General features: G+C 39.4%; 1 protein-coding gene across 5 annotated transcripts in view; it reads left to right on the top strand.

Moving 5' to 3' along the window:
* The first annotated feature begins 478 nt into the window (after positions 1-478).
* Positions 479-27125, top strand: part of RERG (RAS like estrogen regulated growth inhibitor) — a 113454-nt gene continuing 86807 nt past the window's right edge. The window contains exons 1-4 of one of the 5 annotated variants that reach the window (XM_049102587.1): positions 2824-3059; positions 4401-4565; positions 10204-10243; positions 25087-25138. In XM_049102587.1, coding sequence (XP_048958544.1) covers positions 10232-10243; positions 25087-25138 — 64 coding nt within the window. In that variant the 5' untranslated portion in view covers positions 2824-3059; positions 4401-4565; positions 10204-10231. Of the gene's footprint in view, positions 637-864; positions 1054-2823; positions 3064-4400; positions 4566-10203; positions 10244-25086; positions 25139-27125 lie in introns of those variants that run through there. The other 4 variants (XM_025455196.3, XM_025455197.3, XM_025455198.3 and 1 more) reach the window with 4 other exon arrangements.

Consider the following 27125-nt stretch of genomic DNA (forward strand, 5'->3'; position numbering starts at 1 on the left):
CTTTAGATCGCTCCTAGCATCTCTCAGCTTCCAATCCGGCCTGGATTTCATTGCAACCATTTACTAGCCTTGGACAAGTTATTTATCTCCTTTCAATTTCCTGTTGGGTAGCACGGGGAGAACTCAAAGGTGCCCCAAGGGGATGTCTTAGTAAGCATCGTCGGAAGTAAGGAATGGAGGCTTTCGGAGAGAGCGAGGCTTTCACGCCAAGAGTTTCAAGCGAGGAGAGAGGTCCTCGTGGGGGGGACCCGGCGGCCGGGCGGAGCGGGGAAGGCGCCCCAGGCGGCGGGGCTGCAGCGCGCGGGGGCCGGTGTCGCGGGAGGATCGCGCCCCGGCCCCAGCAGGGGGCGCCGCCGCGCCGCACTGCAGCATCTCGGCGGCCCGGCCGGGCTGAGCTCGCGTCCTGCCGCAGTCCCCCGGCCGCCAGTCCCGGCGAGCGCCCGCGCCCGCGCCCGCGCCCGCGCCCGGACCCCGCCGCCCCGTCGGCGCTCGCAGCTGCAGCGGCGGCTCCCGCGCGCCCCCGCGGCCCCGAGCCTGGGGAACGCCGGCCGCGGCCGCGCTGCTTCGCGGTCCCGGGGGGCCGATTCCCAACTTGCGGGGGACCGCGGCTCTCCCGGGCCTGCAGAGTGTGAACAGGTGAGTGTCACGCACGCGCCCAGGTGGCTCTTTCGGGACGACCCCCCTTCCCCCGAGCGCTTGGCCTGCGGTCGGCCGTCCTGGCCTGGGGCTCGCGGAGAGCGAGGCAGCTGTGAGCGCCGGCGCCCCGAGCCTGCCAGCGCCCTCCCGGCCAGGCGGAGCCAATGCCCTCTTGACTCAGGCTGCAGGGCAGGGCGCTCCAGGTGGAGAGCGGGTGGCCCGCCGTCCGCGACGGGCTCGGTGATCACTCTGCGAGACCTGTTGCTTTTGGAGCAAAGCTGTCCCCGCAGGGCGTTCGTTGCACGACTACCCTGGTCGCGGCGGGGGCTGCGTGGCAAGAGGAGGGAGAACTGAGGAAGGGAGAGGAGGAGAACTTGATCTCAGAGCTGGAGAAGAGGATCTCATTCCCACCACCAGGCTAGACGCTTTGCTTGCCTAAACAGCTGCGCTTTATTTGATGACAAATACAGAAGTTAGAAAAACTGTTATCTTATAAAGATGCTTGCTTGCTACCCCCCCACCACCCACCCACCAGAGAGGAAGTGGAAAGCAGAAATTTTGATAAATATAGTCTTGGGAATGATGAATGAATCCTTTCTTTCAATAAATGTAAAAAAAAAAAAAAATCAGGTTATTGGTGACCGAAATGTCACAGGTCTAACAGATTGTAAGCTCCTGGAAGGTAGCCACTTTTGTTTGTCTGTGGTTAGCATGATTGTGGAATGATCAATGAATGTATTAATAATGACTTAAGATTTGGAGGCTAGCTTCTTTTTTCTTCTTCTTCTTTCTAAGCTTTCTTTTAATTCTTTTATGTGTTGAGGGGGGCAATCACTATGCTTTAAATCTCTTAAATATTTACATGTGATTTTAGTTTTAGGAGCGATAGAAACTCAGAAGTTTTTGTCTTAGGAAAGCACCATCCACATAGTAAGTCGATGGCAGCTCCTAGACCCAGCCAGGATATTACTATACAATAATTAAAACAAATGTTTTTAGGCCCACGTTATGGAAGATCTTGGATCATAAACTATTTTGAACATCAGGAATTGGCAAAAGGTCACTTGTTGCAACAATTTGCACATTTATCTTTGTTTTATATCTTTGTCAAATGTAACCTCACATTTTTATGTGAAAAACAAGCTGTTGAAAGGTACATGTCAGCTTGTGTCTTCCTTTAAGTGATTTTTCTAAACATAAGCTTGACAATAAGCAGCTGTATCTTTATAAGTGAAAAAATTAACCTACACAATTTCTCTCTCTTATGTGAAATTCCTGTACTGCTGAGGCCATTTGGGAGTTAATGAAATACTTGACTTAGCAAATGTTTTTTTACAAATCACATTTGATGGCTACTTTCATGACTATAAATCAGATAGATAATTACTTAGGTTTTATGTGCATGGGAATGAGCGATTTTGCATGAAATAACAAATTGTTGTTTATACAAGCTTCAGACCCTCCCATGGTCTATGTTTCAAAGAAATGCTTGCCATTCTCATTTAGAATTTATATAGTTATGTATCTCAATATATTCTGCTTTTGTGATGCTTCTGTGATGAGACTCTGAGGTTTAAGCATAGGGTCTTTCCTTAATGAATACATTAAAATGACAAATAAGGAAATTCTTTTATCTTGAGCCAAAAGTAGGGGCCTGGACAAATTGCAGATGTTAAAGCTTCTGGTTTTCATACTATTAGCGATTACAGAGAAATTTTTTTTGTTACTGGGGGTGAGATAAACAATAGCTAATTTAGATATTGACCTCTTTATCCTTCAGAGGAAGCTCTGGTCCTTTGGGAATCAGCAAGTTCAAAGTTAGTTAGGTCCAAGTCCATGGCTAAGATACATCAGGAAGAAAACAATTACGCATTAATGTCTTTGTAGAGTACTTTTCGCAGGAGGATTTTTACCTTATCCTTTCTTTTGAGAAACTCTTTTGAAAAGTTGTAGATGACAAAACCCTGGCAGGAGCCGTTTACACGTTAGATAACAGATTTGTGTTGCAAAAATATCTTTGCAGTCTGAAAAAAAAAAAAAAAGGAAGAGAGGATGAAATGAATGAATCACTGATGTGATTAAGTTTAACATGATGAGAGTGAAGTCTTATATTTAGGCTTAAAACCCTGATTGCTGAAGTTCAGAACGAGGGAGTCTCCAGTTCCTGTGAGAGATGTGAGTCTTGCTGTGAGTGGCTGTGCAGCCACGGTGCCAAGAATAGAGAGAATCGTGATGAATTTTGATAGGTTAGTTTGTCAGGTCATATCTCAACTAGTGAACGCAGTGGATGCCATGTTTTTGGTGATCACATGACAAGTACCAGCAAAGAGGGCTGCGTGTGGTAAAGAGAGCAGGCAATGGAATATTGCTCAGCCATTAGAAACGACAAATACCCACCATTTGCTTCAACGTGGATGGAACTGGTGGGTGAGTGAAATAAGTCAATCGGAGGAGGACAAACATTATATGGTCTCATTCATTCGGGGAATATAAATAATAGTGAAAGGGAATAGAAGGGAAGGGAGAAGAAATGGGTAGGAAATATCAGAAAGGGAGACAGAACATGAAGATTCCAAATTCTGGGAAACGAACTAGGGTGGTGGAAGGGGAGGAGGGCGGGGGCTGGGGGTGAATGGGTGACGGGCACTGAGGGGGGCACTTGACGGGATGAGCACTGGGTGTTATTCTGTATGATGGCAAAGTGAACACCAATAAAAAATAAATTTATTATAAAATAAAAAGAGAGAGAGCAGGCAAGAGTCAAAAACAAGACCATACAGCTCATAAAGAACAAGGGAAGGTCCAGGTCTCCTTTTCCTAGGAAGTAGTAACCTAGGATGGGACAGAGGGTCCTAATAGCTGCTAGGCTACGTGAAGGCTTCTGAATGAATGTAAACAAAAATTTGACTTGATGTCTACTCACCAGCACTGACCCCAAGTTCCCGCAAGTGGTAAATCAGACGCGAGACAGTTGTCTGATGGCTGGAGGATTCCTTCGGTTGAGCCCAAGGCTCTTTCCAACTTCACATATTCGTGGTACTAAGAACCTAGGTGTCATTCCTACAACACTCACCTCTATATAATGTGCTTACATTGTATGTAATGTCATTTCCTAAGTATTGGACAATGTTCAGTGTTAAAGTTGTTATAGAAAAGGAATCAAATATGTGTACCAGGGGCATTGTGCCCAGAAAAATATAAAAATATAAACTAGATAGTATATATCAATTCCTGGAACATGTATACCTGTCACATGACCCAATCATGTGATCTAGTGTGAACTGAGCCCAAATTTGACCTTGAAGTACAAATCCAATCATTACAGTAGGATAGATTAAGATGAAAATATATTATTCAGCCCTATGGAATAGAAAGAATTCCAAATGTGACTCTCCCCGTCATACGAGTTGTGTATTGGGTATTTAATGACGCATGATAAATACAAGTATTCACATACTTCAAGTACTTGTTATCAGTTAGTGACCAAAAAACAGTGCCTTCATAAAAACGCGACTTAAATAATGCTATTTTGTATGAAAATGCATATGTTTTAGAACCAAAGAGAACTGAGTTCAGGTCATGAGTCTGTCACTTATTAGTTGACTGGTTTGTAGTAAAGGACTATCACCCTTTCACAGGATTGCGATGGAGATCAAAATGGAAAATGTTGATCAAGGGAATGGTGGCTGGCATGTATAAGGTGCTTACTAAACACTAATTCCTTTCTTCAGTCACTTATGAGTCTCCAAATCTCTTTTGTTCAGGGATTGCAGATTTACAATGATATGGTGAATCCTAAGGCTGGAAGCAAAAAGATTTTCTCAGCTTTTTAGTTTGAACGACAGTGAATTATTTACGGACACCCAGCATGGCTAAAAGTGCAGAGGTCAAACTGGCAATATTTGGGAGAGCAGGTGTGGGCAAGTCAGGTAAGTTTTTTGTTATAGTCTTCGTACTCTGTGTGTGTGTGTGTGTGTGTGTGTGTGTGTGTGTGTGTCTTTGATACTGCCTCCTGGGATTAGACAGGATGATGGTTGGCATTTCTCATAGTCTCATGTGTTGCTCTTTTAGGTGAAGTCTCTTTCTCTTTATCTAGAACTTTTACTTTGCATAACCAGGTTTATGTACTTTTTTGCTTATTGATGATGAAGCAGCTCTGCCAACAATACACAAAGCAATGGATATATCATAGGTCTTGGTATTCTGAGGAAGTGTATAAAATAAACCTCCAAAGAAATCAGATTGTGGAAATGAAAAAATATAGTTTTCCTTTTTTCTCTATGCAAGATCCTGTGGGACCAACTTTGTATCTCGTTCATCTCGGTATTTGTAGCAGCCAGCCCAATGTCAAGCATGTGTTGAGTGCTTAATAAATCCTTGCTGAATGAGTATATCCTTTCAAGAAACAGAATTGCATTATTACCCAGCACTTCTAAAATTTGGGGGTTAGGATTGGGGAAAATGTAGAATTCACGACCTCAAGCAAGATAGCTATTGCCAGTGTCTCTGGAGTGAATTTAAATGATCGTATTGTGGCTTACAATAGTAATTCAGAGACTTTTTTTTTTTTTTATTCCTCACCTAAGAAAAGTCTTGTAAGACCTTAAAGATTAAGGGGGAAATTACAGATGTGAAAATGTATCTGATCCAATTTTGAAAAATGTATCTCAGACTTTATAATTAAAGAATACTGCTGAAGTAGATGTTGCTAAAATCTAAGGGCAACATGGCTTCTTAGACCACATTGTCTTGATCTCTTACTGGAGGAAAGAATCATAATTGACTTTGCACACAGAGCTCTGGGTTTAGGAAAAGACTCAAACAGATATCTAGTAGGAGCCTGTGTATTGAGGGAAATGCATTTGGGTCGTCCAATATAATAGGTAATCCACATAATCTTAAATAAACACACATGAGTAGTTTTTAATTCTGTGACCAACCTCTCTTTTCTAATCCAGCTCTCTGGTTTAAGTTCAGCAGTAAATCTTCCCTATTCTAAGTCTTTCTCTCTCTCTCTTTTTCTTTTAATTTTCTAAAAAGTGCTCTCTTCTGCGTCACCCTTTCTTCTTACTGCTCACTCTTGCCTCTGGCAGAAACCAAACAAAGAAAATAAGATAGTTGGCAAGGCTTAAAAACTGCCTTCACAAGATTGAAGATAGTTGAACTCCTCCCCATTAATCTCCTCAGTGTTTTCCGATGGCGTGAGAACCTAATTTCCGTAGCTGGTGGAAGGATCTGGAGAATGAGGAAGCTGTTCCAGTGCATGGAGAAAGAAGGGAAGGGACTGTGTGGGAGCCTGTGCTGCCAACAATAGCTTGTCTGAGTCCTTCGTGAGTGGAGGGTCTAGGCCTGGGGCTCCCTGTTTATTACTCATTCATTCAAACCTTACCATAGGCAGTAAAAGAAGGGAATTTTTAGAACTTTGATCATTTACCAAAATCAATTCCATATGGTTGGGAAAGTTAAGCATAAAAATTAAACTTTGGTGGGGAGAACTAACTAGCTGTATGTATAGCCACCCATTTCCTATCTTTACTGTCTCAGAGCAAGCTCCATACATCCTCTTCATCAAGCTTCATCAGCCTGAACTCTACCTATTTCTTTAGTCTTCTCTCAAATTGTTTCTCTTACTGCTTCAATTATTTCTCTCATTCTCCACCAACAGTTTCCCCTTAAGCATTTCTTTGACCACTGCACCATCTTTTTCTCTTTTCCAAACTTATAGAATGTGGGCTCTGGCCTTACTGTCTTAACTGTTTTTACCTTTCATTCATTACCTAAAACATGGCAATCTTCCACTGTAGTCATGTTTCTGAAACTGCTTTTGCTAGGTCATGACTGATCAATAACCAACAAATCTAAAGGAACGTTTCCTAGTTCTACTCTTCTTAGAACTTTTTTTTTTACTATTTGGCACAACCACTCACTTACTCTTTCCTAAAATTCCTTCCCTCCCAGGCTCTCATGACTTCACATTGCTTGGCTTTCTTGCTATGGCTCCATTGTCTCTAACCAGCTGCTTTCATGGAGGGCTCTTCATTGGCCCACTTCTCAGAGCCCAGGGCTTTCAGGGTCCTACATACCCATTTTATGTCTTCTCACTCCATAATTCTCTCTAGAGGCAGTTCTTCACACCCACAGCTGAAGATACACCTGCATGCACAATCTAGATTCTATTGACCATGGTTTTATTTTATGTAAAATACAGAAGTTGGACTTGTTCACTAAATTTCTAACTGGAAAGTCTTATAATTCTTAATGCATGTTCTTTGGACTGGTTTTTCCATCCACCTTATATACATTCTACCATTTGTATTTATTTTCATGTAGGCGACAATGACAATGATAGAATATATGCCTTAAACAATTGCTTTTTGTCTGTCATCGATACACAGTGTTTACCTATTTCGACATTAGACTGTCTTCCTGAGACCTGGTGACCACACCTCACATTTAAAGGTAGTACTGGTTTGACTTTTGCATGGGAGACAATTCTGAGAGTTTTTCGCATAATTAAGTGAAAAGAACCAGAGAGTACTTCGTATTTATCAACACTGAAACCTGATAGTAGCACTATTGAACTCATGTTTATTCTAATTCTTTATTAATATAGATATATGATATCTCTACCAGTAACTGTACCACACATTCACTTTTCTATCCTACAGGCTGTATCAATCTTTTTAAAAACTTTTAAAATTTAAATTCAATTAATTAATATATAATGTATTGTTAGTTTCAGAGATAGAGGTCAGTGATTCATCAGTTTTATATAACACCTAGTACTCATTACATCACGTGCCCTCGTTAATGCCCATCACCCAGTTAGTTACCTCATCCCCCCACCCCCTCCCATCCAGCAACCTTCAGTCTGTTTTCTATGATTAAGAGTCTCTTTTTTTTAAGATTATTTATTTATTTATTCATGAGAGTCAGAGAGAGAGACAGAGAGAGAAAGAGAGGCAGAGACACAGGCAGAGGGAGAAGCAGGCTCCATGCAGGGAGCTTGACTTGGGACTTGATCCTGAGTCTCCAGGATCAGGCCCTGGGCTGAAGGCAGTGCTAAACCGCTGAGCCCCCCAGGCTGCCCTGATTAAGAGTCTCTTATGGTTTATCTCCCTCTCTGATTTCGTCTTATTCTATTTTTTCCTCTCTTCCCCTGTGGCCCTCTGTTTTGTTTCTTAAATTTCACATATGAGTGAGGAAAAATGAAATCTTGCCATTTGCAATGACATGGTTGGAACTAGAGGGTATTATGCTAAGTGAAATAATTCAATCAGAGAAAGACTCTTAGCATTATGATCTCACTTATAGTCTGTATCAACCTTATATGTAGCTTTTTTTTTTTTTTTTTTTTTTAGTCTGTACGAAGTTATACCTGCTAGGATGTCACTGCAGCTCCTTGTTTTCTCAAATGCCTCCCCACAGATCATCATGATCTTCCCATGGGCTCAACAATCTGTTTCTCTCCAGACACCCAGCAGAGGAAGCATTCTTGGAGGGAGCCAGCTTGTGATCTTGGAAAGTAGAAATGGAGTGTCTCTGATTGCACTGCTTCAGAGGCTTCAAGTCTTACATGTACCATCTACTTTTTCCCCACACTCACTACCAAATTAGAAATTGGGATAAAGATCATGTTGTCCATTTGCAATTAGAGAGCAGTGTAGACTGGAGTTGGGAGTAGGAGGTCTGGGGTTTCACTATTAGTCTGACTTCCAATTCTACACTTTATTAGTGGTGTGAACGTGGGAACTTTGGCAAGTTACTTAACTTCTCAAGTCCATCAACTATAGAAAGGATATAGGAGCACCTGAGTGGCCCAGTTGGTTAAGCCTCTAACTCTTAATTTTGGCTCAGGTCATGATCTCAGGGTTGTGGGATCGAGCCCCCCTTGGGCTCCATGCTGAGTGCAGAGTCTACTTTTCCCTCTCTCTCTGCTTCTCCCCCTGCTCACATGTTCATAAATAAATAAATAAATAAATAATAAATAAATAAATAAAATCTTTTTAAAAAGGATCTAATCGTGCCTATCTCAAAGAATTGTTAGTATTGAATAACCTATTAGATGCAGATGTCTTAGAAAAGCACCTGGCACGTAGTAAATGCTCCAGTATTAGCTTATAATATTATAGCTTTTCGAGGTATGCTCATTTTGATTTGTAAGTTTTCTAGTGAAAACATGCAATCAAAGATACATTTATATTCAAGTGGGCATTTTAGTTTTCATTAAATTCAGGAAGTTTATAAGGCAAAAATTCTATATTGCTACTTTGCATACCCTAAGCATGTACACATGCACAAACATACACACACACATGCACACACACAGATTTTCTGTACATGTACATTTATGTACATGAGATTGCACATATATTAAATGAAAACAGCAATGTCAAATTTTCAGCAGTATCCAATTTTCTCTGTCTTTTGAATCCAAAGTCTGGTTAATGTCAATTATGGTGTGACTACTAGTGATCATAACAATACTTCTTGTGGCTTATATCTTGAAAAAACAGCCAGAAATATGTTTGTGTCATCAATAAATCATCAGCCTTAAATTTGAAAGTGCTTCTGGTATGTAGTAGACAGCTTCTTAAGCCACGTAATAGATAAGCCCTCTGTGTTTAAAACAGAATTTAACACTAACCAGAAATTTTTGGTTGACAGGTTGACCATAGAAGTGTTGTTAGCACAGGCAAAATTTAGTAATATGTTGATTCTTAAGGAGCACTGAAGGAACATGTGATGTGTGTGTGTGTGTGTGTGTGTGTGTGTGTATATATATTATATATATATCAGTATTTACATGGTCTTCTGTATTGGGAGGATTCTTTCCTTTTCTGTCTAATTTTACCTTACAGTTCTGTCTTCAGGGGAGCTTGCTTGCTGACTCAGCATGGTGAGCACTGTGGGGGATGCTGCAGACCACAGAGCCACAGTGTCCCAGCCCATTCCATTTTCTCTTGCCCCAGCAGGGTAAACATTTCCTTTCACTGGCTGAGAGTAGAGCGCTAATAACATGGCATGTGGGACATAGATTTCCTTACTTGTGTGTGTCAGCCTATAATTTGACAGGCTCCAAGTGATTAAAGCAGTGCTACCTGCAATAAAACCTAGAATGCACATCATATTTATTTAAATGCTTCCCGGCTTCATCTTATTCAAATTTGTAGTAAGTGCGGGAGTAGCTGAGAGAAAAGCCACTGAAATTTTAAATTTAGTTTCACAGCTGACATTCTCATTTTAGAATTGAAATATTGTTGTGCCATCGCTAAATATATTTCTTGAAAGGGCTAGTCTCAAAGTTAATTGAGTAATGCTATCCTCTAATTCAAAAGCCAATTGGTGCACTCATCCGTGAAGGCTTAAGTTCATAGATTCAGATTGCTGAGTTATAAATTGGGGGCTGAACACAAACAAACTTGTGATATATTTTTACTTGGCACAGAGAGGAGTGATTTATTTTCCCCCTTTTTAATTTGTTTCCTTGTTCTGTTTGCTTTTCTCCTCTCTCTCTCTCAATTATAAAAAAGTTTTGAAAACCTTTTTTTTCATTTTATTTTTTAGTGGGACAGAGACAATTCTGATTTTAAATATGACTCTTCTAGTAAGTACCAAATACTGCTTTAACATATATGTGTGCTTTATGGCTGGGGTATGTACATGAGATTGCACATATATTAAATGAAAACACCAATATCGAAAGTATCTTGAGGAGGTCAGTTTCCTTATGTTATACAACCAATCTTTGCATTTTAAATATTTGTTTATTTATGTTAGAGAGAGAGAGAGAGAGGGAGTGTGAGCTTGGGGGAGGGGAAGAGGGAAAGTGAATCTCAAGCAGACACCCTGCTGATTCTGAAGCCTGATGCAGGACTTGATCCCATGACCCTTAGATCATGACTTGAGTTGAAACTAGGAATTGGTTGCTCAACTGACTGAGCCACCCAGGCATCCCCCAACCTTGTATTTTAGAAGTTTTTCTCTATGTGTAGCTATATGCCAGTTCGTTCCATTTATTGAGAATGGTGTAGTATGATGCTTGAACATCATTTTCAAAGGACTTCTGAAAGAAGAAGAGAAAGATCTAGGCAGTTTGGAGTATATAAGCATCTCATTATGATCATATAATTATTTTGCATGCTTTCTCAATTACATAAAAACTAGGCAAAACTTAATGTTGTTCTATAATGCTTCTATGTTTGAAAATAAAAGTGATACCCCCAGCCAAATAGTGACTAAAATGAACTCATTGGGAAGATAAAACAAGTTGATCTGTGACTTCAATAACATGTAGGCTCCAGGTCCAGTTTCAAAGCCACAAGTATAGGAAATGGCCTCAGCTGTGTATATCACATGAAAGCACATGTGATTTGCACTGACAACACTCCTGTAGCACCTACTTTGTTTTTTGTTTTGTTACCTACTTAAATTCTCAATCAGCTCTTCAAGTTCTTGGTCATTCTTGCTTTAAAATTATATAACCTTAATGGTAAATTTTCTTTAAAAATTTGGGTAAGAAGAGGGACAGATTGTGTCTAAAGGTGGGTACAGAAATTCCACAGCTCCTGGACACATGTATGTGTGTGTGTGAGTGTGTGTGTGTGCATGCATTTCCTAGGCGGTTGTTGAATTTGAAGGATTATCAGAGATGAGGCCCATTGGTGGTTCCTTGTATAGTTAGTTGGGGGTTAGAGAAAAAAATTGGCTTTTAAAGGGCTAGGCCAACGAGAGGAAGTTGGCATTGAGACAGGTTTGGATGGGGCTAGAAAACTAGCTGTTTTCCTGTCATAAAATGTTAATGATATGGTTACCTGTGGCTTTCAAGCATTAAGACTTTCTTTTACCTGCAAACATAGAAAAGCAAAAAGAGATGAACAGCCTAGGTGAGTTGATTTTCATTTGTTTCTTCTATCCCAACAGGAACAAAAGGGTATTTTCAAATGGCAGGTGTATGTGTAAAAACCAGACTTTGGTGCAAGCTATAAGTCATACTGACCTTTATTGTATGCCCAGGAAGAAAAGCAAAGATAGGAAATGGTGAGGGTTTAGTAAAAGGAAAGAAAAAGAAATAATTAAAAGGAAAGAAGAAATTAAAATCAAAATCAGTTGTTAGTTGGTGGGTAAGCGTCTTTTAGGTTGGCAATGACCAATTCTTAGATTTTTGTTAAGGAAAATATAATGAAGGAGGAAACAATGTGGAAAACAAAACAAAACAAAATCAAGATGTTTATCAAAGCCAAAAGGACATACCTCTGTCCCTGCATTTTTCTATTGGAATATATTATTAAAATTCAGGTGTCCTTTATTTTTAACTTATGGCTAATTTATTCATTGGAATAGTTTCCTGTAGTTACTTGTCAGTCATCGCTTGGTTCCATTTTGCTCTCAACTTGTTTTCTTGGCAACTGACAAGGACTAACTTTAAGGAAAGGGAGTGAAGAAAATTGTAAATCATCCATGTAATTCCCCTTTTTATTCCTGGTATTTCTCCAACTTATGAGTTTGGGGAAATCAGCCAAATTTTCAAAGTGGTACTGTCCTTGAAGCCAAAATTCCAGTGCAAACGCATCTCTGTTGCTACAGCTGCCTTTGAAAATTGATGTGGTTTCAGAAAACCGGCTATAATTTCTTCCATCCCATTAAAAAATGAGAGCAGTTACATTATAAACACAAAACAGTCTGAAAGGTAATTTCAGCATGGAGCAAGCAAATATGTAAAGCTTCTGTACATACCTATGAGTGAGAGGTTGTTACATAGATCACCCAGCTTCTTGGGGCACAGCCAAGTCTAGAATCCTAGTTTATGACTCTTGCAGGTTTGCTACTAAATGTTTTCATTCTGTATCACCTCATTCTTTTCCACATTCTTTTGAACACCTCCTTTTAGGGAATGAGGTGATCATTGGAATTTTAGGATATGAACCTTGTAAAACCTGATGAGTTTTGTTTTTATAAGAAATTTCCAATAATCAATAAATAACCAATGCATAGCAAATCCTCCTGGGACTCCTGGGTGTGTTGCCAGCCAAGACAGCTATCTGTGAGATTCTCAGCAACCTGCGTATATAAGAAAGTTCCCCTATAATGTATTTCATGTCTTACAGCATTGAATCAAGTGTAAAAAACTGATGAATCATCCTCTGCTAAGGAATACATTTCTTATTTTTTAAAAAAGATTTATTTATTTATTTATTTATTTATTTATTTATTTATTTATTTATTTTAGAGAAAGAGCATGGGTGGGATGGGCAGAGGGAGAGAATCCCCAGGAGACACTCCGCTGAGCATGGAGCCCAATGTGCAGCTCCATCTCATGACCCTGAGATCACAACCTGAACTGAAACCAAGAGTTGGATGTTTAACCACCTGTGCCACCCAGGCACTTCAAATTTCTCATTGTTATCAAAAGAATGTTTTATACTATGTCCTGTCAATATGATCTCATTTTTTTTATAAAAAAGCACTCAACTGTACTTACTGAAAGAATTGGGGTTAAAACTTCAGGTTTAGCACTGCCTTCGGCCTAGGGTGTGATCCTGGAGACCCAGGATCGAGTCCCATGTCAGGCTCCCTGCATGGAGCCTGCTTCTCCCTCTGCCTGTGTCTCTGCCTCTCTCTCTGTCTCGCAGGAATAAATAGATAAATCTTAAAAAAAAAAACACTTCAGCTTTTTCCTGTTCATACCTCTTTTTATCATATACATTTACTTGCTTGCTTGCTTATTTATTTATATAGCAATACAAGTAGGAAGCTTTGAAAGTACTTTGAAAAATTACAAGTGTGATATGAATTCGGTCTTCATACTATCATGCTCTTGTTGTCAGAGTCTATGTAGTTCTTCCCCTATAGTTCCTTCACATTTCTTTTTGGACAAACAGTATGGTGAGTTCTCGGACTATCCCATTGCTGGAAGCCCGAGGAGAACACACAGTCCCGCAGATGGCTGTTACTGCTCCTCTACCGAGTACATAACATTCCAGACTGTTCCGAGGGAGCAGTTTCTATGCCTTAAGAGTTTGCCCTTTGAAATATGTGAAATGAATAAACATTGAGTTGGGGTTTTTTTTTGAGGATCAGTATGGAAGAGGTCAATATGCGAGAAGAGTTTAGGAAAGTAATTCAGACTTATGCCTTATTGGGGAAGGAAGCGTGACATGGTATATATATTTTTTGAGGATCAAATCCTATCCTTATTAAAAAATTAAAGTGTAAGACATGAAAATATTTTTATTTATTTTTTATTTTTTTTTTATTTTTATTTTTTTTTATGAAAATATTTTTAATTGAAAGGCTTCTCAAATAATATATAAATGAAAAAAAAGAAAAAAAATAATATATAAATGTATGTATCTATATATTTCCCTACAATCTTAGAATATATTTCACATTCATTCAGTTACTCATTTAACAAGTATCTGTTGGACATCACCTTTATGTTCTAGAGTAGTTGCATATGCTACAAAATTCATGTCCATTCCAACAAAGGAGAACAGTAGGTATATACCTACTCATCATTATGTCCCCAGACCCTCACACAATATTTGACACAGACTGGATCCTCAATAAAATGAATAAATTGAGTTAGACTCAGTGTGGGCTATCCATGCTTTATAATTTTATTAACAGAGATATATTTTAATGATCTCCTTATTATAACTAAAGTCATTTCCTCAGCTGCACCTGAATATCTCCAGTGAAAGGAACTCAGTATGACTTGATGTAGACCATTCTATCCTTGAACAGTTGGCAATCTGTTCCAGAGAAACAGAACCAACAGAATAAGGACACACACACACAATTTATTTATTTGCTTATTTATGCTAGCAAAACTGTTATCTATAGAGCAAGCTGGCAGGCTGGAAGCTCAGGCAGGAGTTAATCTTGTAATCTTTTGGCCAAATTTCTTTCACTCTGGAAACCTAGGTTTTTGCACTAAAGGCCTTCCAGTAATTGGATGAGGCCCACCCACATTATTAAAGTTAATCTCCTTTACTTAAGGTCAACTGACTGTAGATGTTAACCACATCCACAAAGTACCTTCACAGTTACTCTTACCGTAATCTGTGATTAAATCATTGGGCACTGCTTTAGCCCAGCCAAACTGGTACATAAAACTATCACAATAGTTATTCCTGCTTGTTACTTTACCTTTGGAACCAAAGGTAGTTCATTAGCTTCTACTCATTGACTTGAAGCTTACCCTCAGAGTTACATGGGGGCATTTCAATGCCTCTTTCTTGTGACAGCTCTTAAGACATTTGAAGATAGCTAGCGTGCCTGGACTCATGCTGAGTTTTCTCTTCCACAGTCTGGTTACTCATAGTTACTGCATTTGCCCTACAGAGAGTGGTTTCTAGCCACAGCACCATTCTGGCTGTTTCACTTGATCTGTGCACCCCATGAAGTATGGGACCTGGAGGAGAATGCAGACATTTCAGAAATGGGACATCCAGACCAGATCAAAGCACAGCTCTGAATCTGTGGCTATACATCCTGCTTTTGTTAAGATATCCTAAGGTCATTGTTGCCTTCTGGGTGACAGCAGATGCACTGTTGGCTCATGGGGAGGTTATTGCAAATGAAGTTTGTTTTGTTTTGTTTAGTTTTGTTTTAATATATGGTGTTGCTGTGTCAAATCTTCCCAAACTTATACTTTTGTACGTTTAGTCCAGGTGTAGGGATGCCTGGGTGGCTCAGTGGTTGAACGTCTGCCTTCAGGTCAGGGTGTAAATCCCAGGGCAGCCTGGGTGGCTCAGCGGTTTAGCGCCACCTTCAGCCCAGGGCCTGATGCTGGAGTCCTGGGATAGAGTCCCATGTCAGGCTCCCTGCATGGAGCCTGCTTCTCTCTCTCTCTCTCTCTCTTTCTCTCTCTCTCTCTGACTCTCATGAATAAATAAATAAAATCTTAAAAAAGAAAAATCCCAGCAGTCCAGCAATCGAGTCCCCCATAGGGCTCCCTGCAGGGAGCCTGCTTCTCCCTCTGTCTATGTCTCTGCCTCTCCCTCTGTGTCTCTCATGAATAAATAAATAAAATCTTTAACCCAGGTTAGAAGTTTATTTTCATCCTTTTAAACATAGTTTCGTTAGATTTCATCTATTCTCCTGGCCTATTCTGGAGACTTTTGGATCTAGTATATGTATCACCCTTCTTTATTTTCTGTCATCTAGAAATATGTTGGTTTTAAACATTATGGGCCCTTGATGCTCTTATTCATGCATAGAATTTTCCACTTTGGTATAATTTAGCTCACTGAAATGATTAAGAATCCCAATGAGTTTTTTTGGGTAATTTATAGCCAGTAAAGAAAAACAAAGGTCTTTGGCTCTAAGTGTGAGGACATTACCAGCATATCACATTACTTCTGTGTTCATTAAATAAATTCTATTTAGATTTGCCTTAGAAAGAGTGATGTGGGAGGATGGCTTACAGTTATAATCCCTTGCTTAATGTTATATTTAGCATTTCTTGTTTTTGTCTCATATTCTTAGGATTCAAGGTATATCATTATATAAAGTGCATAACCGTGATCAGCTTTTATTGGTCCAAGTATCTATTCTCTACAAAAAGTTGTTTTTTAGGGGCACCTGGCTGACTCAGTCAGGTAAGCATCTGACTCCTGATTTCAGCTCAGGTCATGATCTCAGGGTCTTGAGATAGAGTCTGCCTGAGATTCTCTTCTTCTCTCTTTGCCACACTCAGGCCACAAGCACTCTCAGTCTCTCTCTCTCTCTCTTTCAAATAAATAAATCTTGTTTTAAAAAAGGAAGGAAGTAATTTTTCAGACACTCATCCAGGATTTGAATGTACACTTCTGCACTAAAATGGAAGGATTTATGTGATTCGGAACTGCCACTGCAAATCCCCACTGAGTTTGGAAAGAGATTTTCTTCATTGGGTTATCCCAGTTGCTAGCAAACTTTAGCCTACCTCAGAATCACACGGAGGGCTTGTTCAAATACATGTTTCAGGACCCCATCCCCAGAGGCTCTGGTTCAGTAGATCTGTAGTAGAGTCAGAGAATTTGTATTTCTAACAAGTTCCCAGATGATTCTGATGCTGCTAGTCTGGGGACCACGTTTTGGGAACCATTGTGTTAAGCTTGCTAAGTACTCAATTTCCATTTGAAATAGGTGTTTGCAACATTGAAAATGCATGGAGCTCTTCTCCAGCTGTGTGTTAGAAACAGTGAGTGCCAGTCACTGCCATAAGTACTGGTGATACAGTGGTAAAAAAACGGATGGGCTATCTGCCCTCATGAGGCTAATCTGAGTGTGAGTGGATTAGGTGAGCCAAAAATACTCTCTGGGACAAAGCAAATGTGAGGTTTTTCTGAGGTTTCTTACAACTAGAATTTTTCACTCTATGGTAAGTTTTCTTTTAAAAAAAGAATATATACTTCAACAACTGTGACATGCTGAGCTTTGGTTTTGAGATGAGATGTTTGACAATAGTAGGGGTCAGTTCAGCTAAACTGCATTGTTAAGTGTCTGGAAATTAAACATATAGCCTAAGACCACAATAGTGAACTTTCTATTGAGAGAAGCTAAGCAGTCCACATAGGAATTGAACCCATAACCTTGAACTTTTCATTAACACCAAGCTTCACTGTGTCAAGTTAAGGCAAATGTAGAACTAAAGTAAGATAGTTTTACTTTTGGAACAATGACTTGGAAAAATGATTTTTAACTGCTCTTTGACAGTGGCATTTATAAAACTTATGGAATGGTATGTAGAACTCTATTATTGACAAAAGTTCCTAAGTTTCCACCGTTGGGGTAGAAAGATAACATCTTTTTCTCAATGATGCATTTCCTTGTTTTTTAAAATATTTTTTTAAATTCTCTTTTGTTTTATGCCATTGGGCAGTAATTTAAGAGGAAAAGCCAAAAATTTAAAAAGAATAAAAAATTGTGAATATTTATTTGTCTGAAAACTATTTGACTTTTTTGTGCATTATGAACCCCATAAATTACAACTGAATCTAACAACGGAGCCAGCTTCCTAGTCATTTGGCAACACATGTTAAGTTAGAGGTTTTAAAGGAAGATTCAGCCATGCATGGTGATATGAGTAATGGTTATCTGTTCCAATGTCAGGGACATTTTTCCATTCAAATATTTTATAATCTTAAATTAATTTTTCCACAGTGTTCCAAAAGAGATGAAAACAGGAGCATAGCAACCATGAATTTGGATCTTTGAGTCCCAAAATTTAATCCATGATTTCCTGTCTCTCACTTATCAATTTACAAATGTTTATGAAATTTCCTCCTATGTTCCCAACTCTTCCACTCTCTCCGTCCTCCTATCTATAATGTCAATATTTGTGGGGGAAGTCCAGAGAACTATATCCTTGTTTTTGTCTTCCAAGACTTAGTGCTTTGTTGGATATATGTATGACTTACAATTAGAAATCAGCTAGTGATAGTTTGTGTTCCAGCAGAATGATTGATTTTTATAATTTTTTATCCTGAAATGTTTTTTAAAAGAATTGTCAGAGTTGCAAAACAGTACAGAGAGTTCTCGTGTATGCATCACCTAGCTCTTCCTGGTGATAACATTTTATATAACCACAACGTATTATCAAAACCATGAAATTACATGGACAAAATGCCAATTGCATTGCATGGATACAACTAAGCTATAGATCTTAGAATGATTGATTTTTTTTTTTTGAATGATTGATTTTTTTACTCAATTCTGGCTCAGGGCCCATTTGGAAAGACAGTTGGGGAGGAATACAGAAGGAGAGCCTTCAAGAAAGGATGGAACTCTTCATGAGTTTTCAAAAGGTGAAATCTGATAAACTACTTATCAGAAATTTATAGAGGTATAATTGCAATTTAGCAATTTAGATCATACATAACATGTTCTAGCAGTTTAGTTCAGACCATAAATGCTAGAGGAATTGAGAAAAGGAAGAGAAATCAGTGGAAAATACTTGGAGAGACCTTGAAGGAGGCTTCTCTCTTATTTCTTATCTTTCAAGATTATGATGTTTTCCTCATACCAATTCACATATGTCATGAATGTTGGGAATTAGAAGGGGGGAAAAGGACAACAAAGTGAAAGAAAGAGATAGGAACTGAATGGTAGTCAGGAGAGAAGAGCTTTCACCATCATGCTGGTTCAGTTCCAGGAAAAGTCCTCTAAAATATGCCCAGAGCTAGTTCAGCAGTCCTCATTCCCTTCAGTGGCAGAAGCACAGCCTTGGAGCCCAACAGATCATTTGGGAACTGTGTGTGTGATTAGCTTACTTACCTTTGGGGAGCCCAGTTTCCTCTTCAGTAAAATACAAATGATAATAACCATCTTATATGTGGGCTCTGGTGCACCCAAACCGAATGAGATCTAATAATAGTCAGCAATAATAATAACTAGCTAATGCTTACAGCATCAATTATAAGCCAAGCACTATTATAGGGCACAACACATATGACCCCAAATAATTACCTCAACTGCTCTATAGATTTGGCCCTATTACTATCCCTTCTTTACAGATGGGTAGCTTGAGGTCCCAAAGAGTAAGTAATTTGTGCCAGGCCACACAGGTAGTGACTAGATTCTGGCAAAGCTGGAATTCAAACCCAGGCATTTTGCCTTCACTGTCTGTCCTTTTATCTATGATACTTGTGAAGTTTTCTAACAAAATGTCAACCACAATACTAGAAATACTCCATGAGTGTTTTCTTTCCCTCTCCTGCCCCCCTTCTCTTCCTCAGTACTTAGAAGCACTCATTTAGATAATTTGGTATCTATGAAAACTACTTTATTTACTTGATCCATTACTAAGGAAAATGAGGAACCAGAACAGAGAAGACGGTGATTACTAAGAGATCTTATTGCCTTATATTACATTTTTATTCGGCTCAGTTTTAAAAATAATATTTCAATTCCAAATTCTGCCTATGATTTCATGCTAAAACCTCTCATTTGGCTTTTGAGACCCAGCAGTATGTGAAGGAGGTGCTAGGAAGAAGATGGAAATTATAAAGACAGAAGAGCCTAACATTGCATATGTGAAAAATGTGAAGTGTGTTAAATATCCTCAGTGGGAAGGGAGGATACACTAATAAATTGACCTGGAAGAGCCCCAAAAGCAAAACTCAGAAGCTTTTTAAAAACATGAAAGTCCTAGCATGTCAACATTAAGGAAAATATATAGTCAAGTCAAAATTTTAAAATGATGTGTGTTAGAAATATTGGATTGCAGAGATTTCCTCCATTATTTGTCACAATAGGAGAGTGTTGTTTTTCTTCACTGAAATACAAGATGTTCTTGTGAACCAAATAGCTGAAAGAATCAGGCTCCTACACAGGGCAAAATGCCAAAAGGCTTCAAACATTTTATGAGGGCAGATTGGGCAGGTTTGGATCCCATCAGATAACTCAAGATCCTTTATCTGCTATGAATAATTTGTGATTAATTATTGCTGGAGACTTATAGGTCAATAAATTTGTTAAAGTATGATGCTGCTTATAACTGCAAGGGACTACCATCATTTATTGTTGCCAATTATTTTTAATCCGATAATTGATAATTCATTTTATATTGTAATTCAAATTACATTATAGTGGTGCTATTTTGGATGAATAATTGGCATAAACAGTTGTGATGTCAAGGTGGAAACTTTGCATATAGTTTTTCAGGTCACTGTTTCAGATTCAGTAAAAAGGAGGTTTTTTTCAGTGCAAATTACGAAATTCTCAAACCAACCATCATGAGAAAATGTAGCTTCTGTAAGTGCATTTTACTTAAAGTATCACAAAACAAGATTTTTAAAGATTATCTTTTATTTATGCAATATTGCATTGCCATAGTTAGTAATTAAACACTTCTATATTATTTGATCCCCTATAGAATAGTCATCAGAGTCTCCCAAATTCCTTTGCTTAGTCAAGCTTATTTTAAGTCCTCTGCACCTCGTATTAAGTTCTGACACAATTCGCACTATTGATATGTTTATTTCTAACATGTCCTGGTTTGAATGACTCCAAATTTACTATAATTTTATGACAGTGAAAGGGTTTTGTTTTATTGGTAAACAAATGCAAACATAAAGAAAGCAATTTCCAAGAAATATCAGGTTTATTTTAATCTTGGAGTATTTTTCTATGAAGATATATCAATAAAGGTGGAAACGAAACTGAATTTTAAAAGATACTGGACTAGCCATTCAATTAAGTTAGGTAATTTTCTAATCTCCACTGTTACTTGATGAATGTCTGTGTGTGTGTGTGTGCATGTGTGTGTGTTGACTAAGAGTATTACTCCAAAAAGTCAAAAACCTAAACCCTCTATGAGTAGTAGTGTTTCCTAAGTTTGAAATATATGGAAAATTCTGAGATTCTAATGGGCTTAATATTTCGTCTTCATTTAGTTTCATATGTAGCTTTTTAGAGCTGCAGACAGAATGGAAAGATTAAAGTGGAATGCAGTAGACATATGGGGACATACAGAAACAAAACAAAACAAGATACCCACTCATAGTCTTTTGGAATAAACAAAAGGAAACAAAATACCCACTCATGGTCTTTTTGAATGCCATCACCAAATGGAAGCATTTGATAAAATGTGTTAACTATAGAAACAGTAACAACTGTGTTATTTTTAAAATATTTGCATTGGAAAAAGATTACCTCCTGTTGCCACCCAGAGCCTCACCCATAGCTGGTTTATATGAGGTAGTTAATGAGATTTGGGACTTTGGAGCTGGTGAGAATAATGTGAACTTTGGGACTATGAATAGATATAATAGACTGTAAATATTGAGAACCTTAGAATGTAGTGAATATATTTGCATGTGGAACTCCCATTGGGGGCTGTGAGAGCATTGCAATGGGCAGAGTAATGACTCCCCAAAGATATCCATGCCCCAATCTCAAGAACCTGTCAATATATTTTCTTACATGGCAAAGGGGACTTTACAGATATGATTGAAGTTATGAACCTTGACATGAGGAGATTCTTCTAGATTGCCCAGCCTAATCCCATGATTCCTAAAAATTGAAGAACCTTTCTAGGCTGAGGTCAGAGATGTGCTGCAGGGAGGCAAAGGGAAGATGTGACTAAGAAGGAATGGTCACAGAGGTGTAATGAGGTGCTGGCTTTGAGGACAGAGAAAGGGGACCATTGGCCAAAAAATATGGATAAACTCTGGGGGCTGGAGGAGGCAGGGAAATGGATTCTCTCCTAGCCTCCAGAGGGGCCCTGATAACTGTCAGGGGCCTACAAAAGTATAAGATGATAAGTTTGTGTTGTTGAGTAGTAAATGTGTGATAATTTGGATTCTTGTGCATGAAAATTGAGGCTCCTAGAAAATTTGGCTGCATACAGTGTGAAACTGCTGAGAATCAATATTTTCTATCCAAAATAAATTCTCTGAGTCTGTGTCTACATTTGCCCCCTTGCCCCAAAGTTCAAAATAGTCTGTGAAAACTCAGGAATGGAGTCCTAATAAGACTTCATGGAGACCAACTGAGTGGAGATGACCAAAATGCTAAAGAATCATAGCTAGTTAGTTTCCAAGTACAGGGCATCACAATGAGTGATCATTTGAGTGAGGCATGTTCTGGGTGGACTGGAGTCCTGCACCCCTCTTGGAAAAGAAGGGGCTGCCTTAGAGAATGGTACACATAGGAGAGGAGGCTATACCCATAGTTGTTCAAACCATGCACATATCTCAATGGATGCATCCTCACCAAGGGAGAAGACCGTAAGAGAGATAAAAGGGAAAGTTTAGTCCACCACTAAAGAGAACTGAAGCATTGAATACGGGGATCCAGGCCAAGTGATATCCTCATAGACAAAGCAGTTTATGATCTTTAGGAATCTTGGTTTTCTATGGGCCCTAGATAACCTGGGCTTTTTTAGGGCAGACACCTAAAGGAAGCAAAGCTGGTGGCACAGGATGAAAACCAGTCTCCCCAATACAGGTTGCTCAGCCTCTGAGTCAGGCTAAATAGTGCCCTGGGTCAGGCAGGGCAGCCTGTCCACTCTCTGTGCACTGCCCACCCCCATGAGCACACATGCTGAAGACAGATGGGTGTAGTGTGCCCTGGTCTGTATAGTCAGGAATTTATAAGGTGCAGGGCTCACATTCCTAAGATGACTTAAGTTAGCTTCATGAGAACATTCTGTTGTCTAGCATTGAGGGCCCCTAAACAGTGAATAATAAAAATATCTTCCTTCACAGAACACCAGGCATTTTACAAAATACTTTACTTATAATACCTCACCTAATGGCTCATCATAGCACCACCATTTAGGTCTTGTTATGATCTCTGTCTTACTGATGAGTAAATGGAGGTTCCAAGAGGTTTAGCAACTTGCCCACAGCATAGATGTAGTGAATGGTGGTTCAGAACTGGAACCCAGGAGCGCTGACTGCAAATGCTAGCTCTCTTCAGTTCTAGGCCTTGCCTGCTTAGACTGTCCTAGTTGAGAGTAGTTCAATTTCGCCAATCCAATAGTATCAGAGAATGCAAATATCTCCCAATTGTTTCACTTTTAACTATTGGTGATTTATGAGATTCCCATTGGCTCCAAAAGAGGCTGCATTTTATGATACCTTGCTAATAACTATAATAATTTTATAGCTCAGTAGCCAGACTTCTTGAATTCGGATCCTGGCTGCACTGCTTCTTGGCTTCCCTGCAATGAAAGCTACAGAATACAGGCATTTTTGTGTTATGACACGTGCAACAGCCCCAGCACCCAGACTAGTGTTTGACACGTTGTATGTAGTTGCTCAATAAATATTTGTAGAATGAAAGACTGCCCCAGGTGTCATTGTAAGTATTAAGTGGAATAATCTATGAGCATACTTAGAACAGTGCCTGACAACTACTGAAAGCTCAGTCAGTGTTAGCAATTGTTATTATACATGAGATGGAACCCCTCGACCTTACTTTGTGATTAGCAACTTTCTCCCTTGTTCCTGACCTTGCTTTCACCTCTCTTCTTGCTCTCACCTAGGACTCTTCTGTTTCAGTGTCAGCAATTAAGAAGGATCACACAGTATTTGTTAAATATAAACTGTGCCATGAATGCTGAAGAATAGCTATTCCTCTCCAGTACAACACAATAGGGGTAAAAAACCCCTTTCTTTGAATGAACTACTGCCTGCAACTGGGGAATCACCTCTTCTGCAGGTCTTTAAAAAACAATTTATCATCCGAGAGAGGTGGCATGGATTTTGTTTTCAGTGTAAACTAACTATTCACCACTCACCAAAAGCTTCCTCTTCACTTGTGTGTTTGCTTGAGTTGACTCGGCATATTTTGGGTGCGAGGTCCACAGTCTTGGAAGTAGAGGAGACCTGACTGACCTTTGCACGAGGGCTTAAAACTCAAGCACAGTCACTCAGATGAAGCCTGAGCTGGGGGTTGCATCTGTTTGAGAAATACTTCCTCAAGGGAAAAGATCGGCTAAGACAAGGGGTCATTTTCCAGCATATCTCTGCCAACCTTGTAGCAAGCTGATGTTAATTATCTTCATCCAGGATCAACTCTTCAGTCAGAAAAGCTGTGCCTGGGTAGAACAAAATGTTTTCCTTTTTTCCATCAACAAACAAAACCTCTGCATCCACACCATTTCACATGGATGGTGTGCACATCCCACGTATCTCTAGGACTGGGCTGCTTTCTAACTTGACTCAGGATGGATCCTGTTCAACAAATTGTTGACTGCAGAGGGCTTACTGACATAATTTGTGGAGGAATAGCCATTTCTTTCCCAGATTTTAAATGTCATGAAGGGAGAAGAGATGTCATTGGCTCATATTCCTCAGGTAGTCAAAAGTCACACAGCTTTGAGAGTGTTGCTGTGGGTGAAGCATGCATGCAGTCCAGTGAGCATTCTGGGTAGACAGCTATGTCCTTTTCACATGCTTGTCTGTCCAGCTTATTTTAAATATCTCAAGATACATAAAACACAAAACCATCTGATTGAGTGGCTCTCCATCTTAAGTTGTTCATAAATCCAATTTAAATGTGATTTGGTGATGGGAACATAGGATGGTAACTGAAGCTGCAAGCCTTCTGGGGAGGAGGATGGCATGTTAATAGTGTATTTATCATCAGTGATGCAACTTCTAGGTATCTGCTTGCCTCAGTTTGGTGCCATATGGCAGCCAACTCTGATTTCCTCCCACCTTCCTGAACTGATTTTCTTTTGACCTCAGTTCAATTTGAGACAAATAAATGCTGATGGATTTGGGCAATTAACTAAACCAACAGTTAAAAAAAAAAAAAACAGCCAAACTTGTTGTGCATTAAGAAAGTAAATGGAGATTTTCCATGAGTGGTTTCAGAACCAGGATACACAATCATCCCCAGAGCAGAGTGAAGGCCACCTACTTAGCAGGAAGAAGATGAGTAGGCAGGAAAGATTGGAGATTAATAATGACCTGTCTCTGATGATCCAACTCTTTACTTCCTAATTAGGTACCTTTTGCATTTGGGACAGTGGCCTTTGTACATAACATGGGAAAGACAGGTAAGGGGTCTCAAAGAGTTTGTACCTCATTCCATCTGTATTGGGTTAGGCTAATCCTTAGCCCATGTTGGACCTCACCCATAGCAACCCTCTTGAAGGCAGTGAGGGAATCTCTGCCATTCTGCCACCATCTCTGGGTGACTCATTAGAATCTTTCCCTACTTGTCCATTAGCCACAACTATAATGATGTTCAGGAGGACTTTACCCAAGTCACTTTGCAAGCATTAATTTGATACGCTCTAACTTTCTGGGGAATACGTTAAACCTTTGTATATTGGAAGACAATATATTGGAAGACAATATATAAAGATCCTTAAGAAACACAACAAAAAAAAAAACTCAATTTCTGATACATGTTGAGGGTGAATCCTTGATGTAAGTTACTCTGTGCCATCTAACAACCTGGAAATTGATCTTGCTTAACTGGTGGATATTGAGATAGTTGTGGAAATTATACCTGGAGAACCTGACAACCACCAGTAGGGTTTTCTTTATGGATTTCATCAAGTTCTCAGTGGTCAGACAATCAACCCAGTATCGTGCAGCAACCAGAGGGTGAAGTATGGACACAGCAAGAGGTCCTGCTATGGTCAACAGAATTGCTTTTAACCAATACAGCAAAATAGCACTCCTTTCTTGGCAGCTGTAAACTGGACATCGTGTTAAGCATTCCGGGAAGAGATGGGCTCCAGGCTTTTAAACAACACCAAGACTGTATATATAGTGCATGAATCTGAGATAATGGAATGCTAGTAAAAGAGCGAAACATTCCTAGTACAGATTTCACTGAACACCAACCTTTTTCAAGAGATCAGGCTTCTTTTTTTTTTTTTCTTAATTAAAAACATTCCACCTAATAAAAGCTATTTTCAAAAGCATAGTTCTGAGGGGAGAACATATATATTTTGAGACCTGGGGAGCAGCAGACAATATATGAGACAGTAGAGAAAGAGTGCTTCAAAAGATCAGTTTCCAGTGACTTCTAAATGATCATTTATGATCATACTTAAATGTCTTTTGCCTTTGCTCCCTTAATAGCAGGCCTGGAATGTGCTTTTGAAGGAAGTCAGTGTTTGTTATTTAGAGTCCAGCCTGGATCCTGTGAATGTGTGTCATGCAAGCATAGATGTCCTACAGCTGCACACTCTTTTTTACCCTTCAGCATATTATTTAGCATAATCCCCCCAAAGTTCTCAAAACAGGGAAATAATCTTAAATCCTTGCACAGTTTGTGAGTCATTGTTTTGATTGTTCTTGAGGTACTTACTTTTTTTCCTGCTGGCAAAGGAAAATCTCAGATTCAAATCCTTTTGGGGGAGGGGTGGGAAAGTAGAGACTAAAAAGAAGCAAGGCTCTTTTCACCGATTCACTCCTTTTTGTAGTATAATAATAACCTGAATCCTTTGCCTTCCATTGAAATTTAGGAACAGGAGAACGCATGCAGGGAAAATAATAGCCAAGTGTTTTTAGGCAGCGTTTCTTCCTTCGCAATGATATTTATACTTGCTCTTACTTACAATATATTTTCTATCCAAACCAGACTCAGAGTTAAAATGCTAGATTATCAGGAATATCTTCCAGCTCTAAATTCAGCACCCTTTCTATTATTTTGTATTTTCATATGTCTGTTATTATGTCATGGACCCTTATAGGTTTCTAAAACTGTCATATTAAGGGGAAACAGAAGAGAGGATTTCAGTGCGGGAAGTGTGGGAATGGGTGTGGAGTTCAGACAGGCAAGTATAATTCTCTAATAAAAGGAATCAGGATTCCCTGGAGAAGTGGTTGGTTCCAGGGCTGGGGCAGACAAATGAAAGATGAGCATTGGATATCTTGTGGTGTCAGAAAGTAAGGAAGAACTGAAAAACAGAGCATGGAGGCATGCCTACTAACCTGAAAGGGCTTCCAGGGGTGAGAACTGGAATCATTTGAACAAAATATGAACATAAACCCAGTAATAGTACTGATTATAACCCCGGGGGAAAA

The sequence above is a fragment of the Canis lupus genome, chromosome 27 (genome assembly GCF_003254725.2).
Source record: "Canis lupus dingo isolate Sandy chromosome 27, ASM325472v2, whole genome shotgun sequence".
NCBI classification, from domain to species: Eukaryota; Metazoa; Chordata; class Mammalia; order Carnivora; family Canidae; genus Canis; species Canis lupus.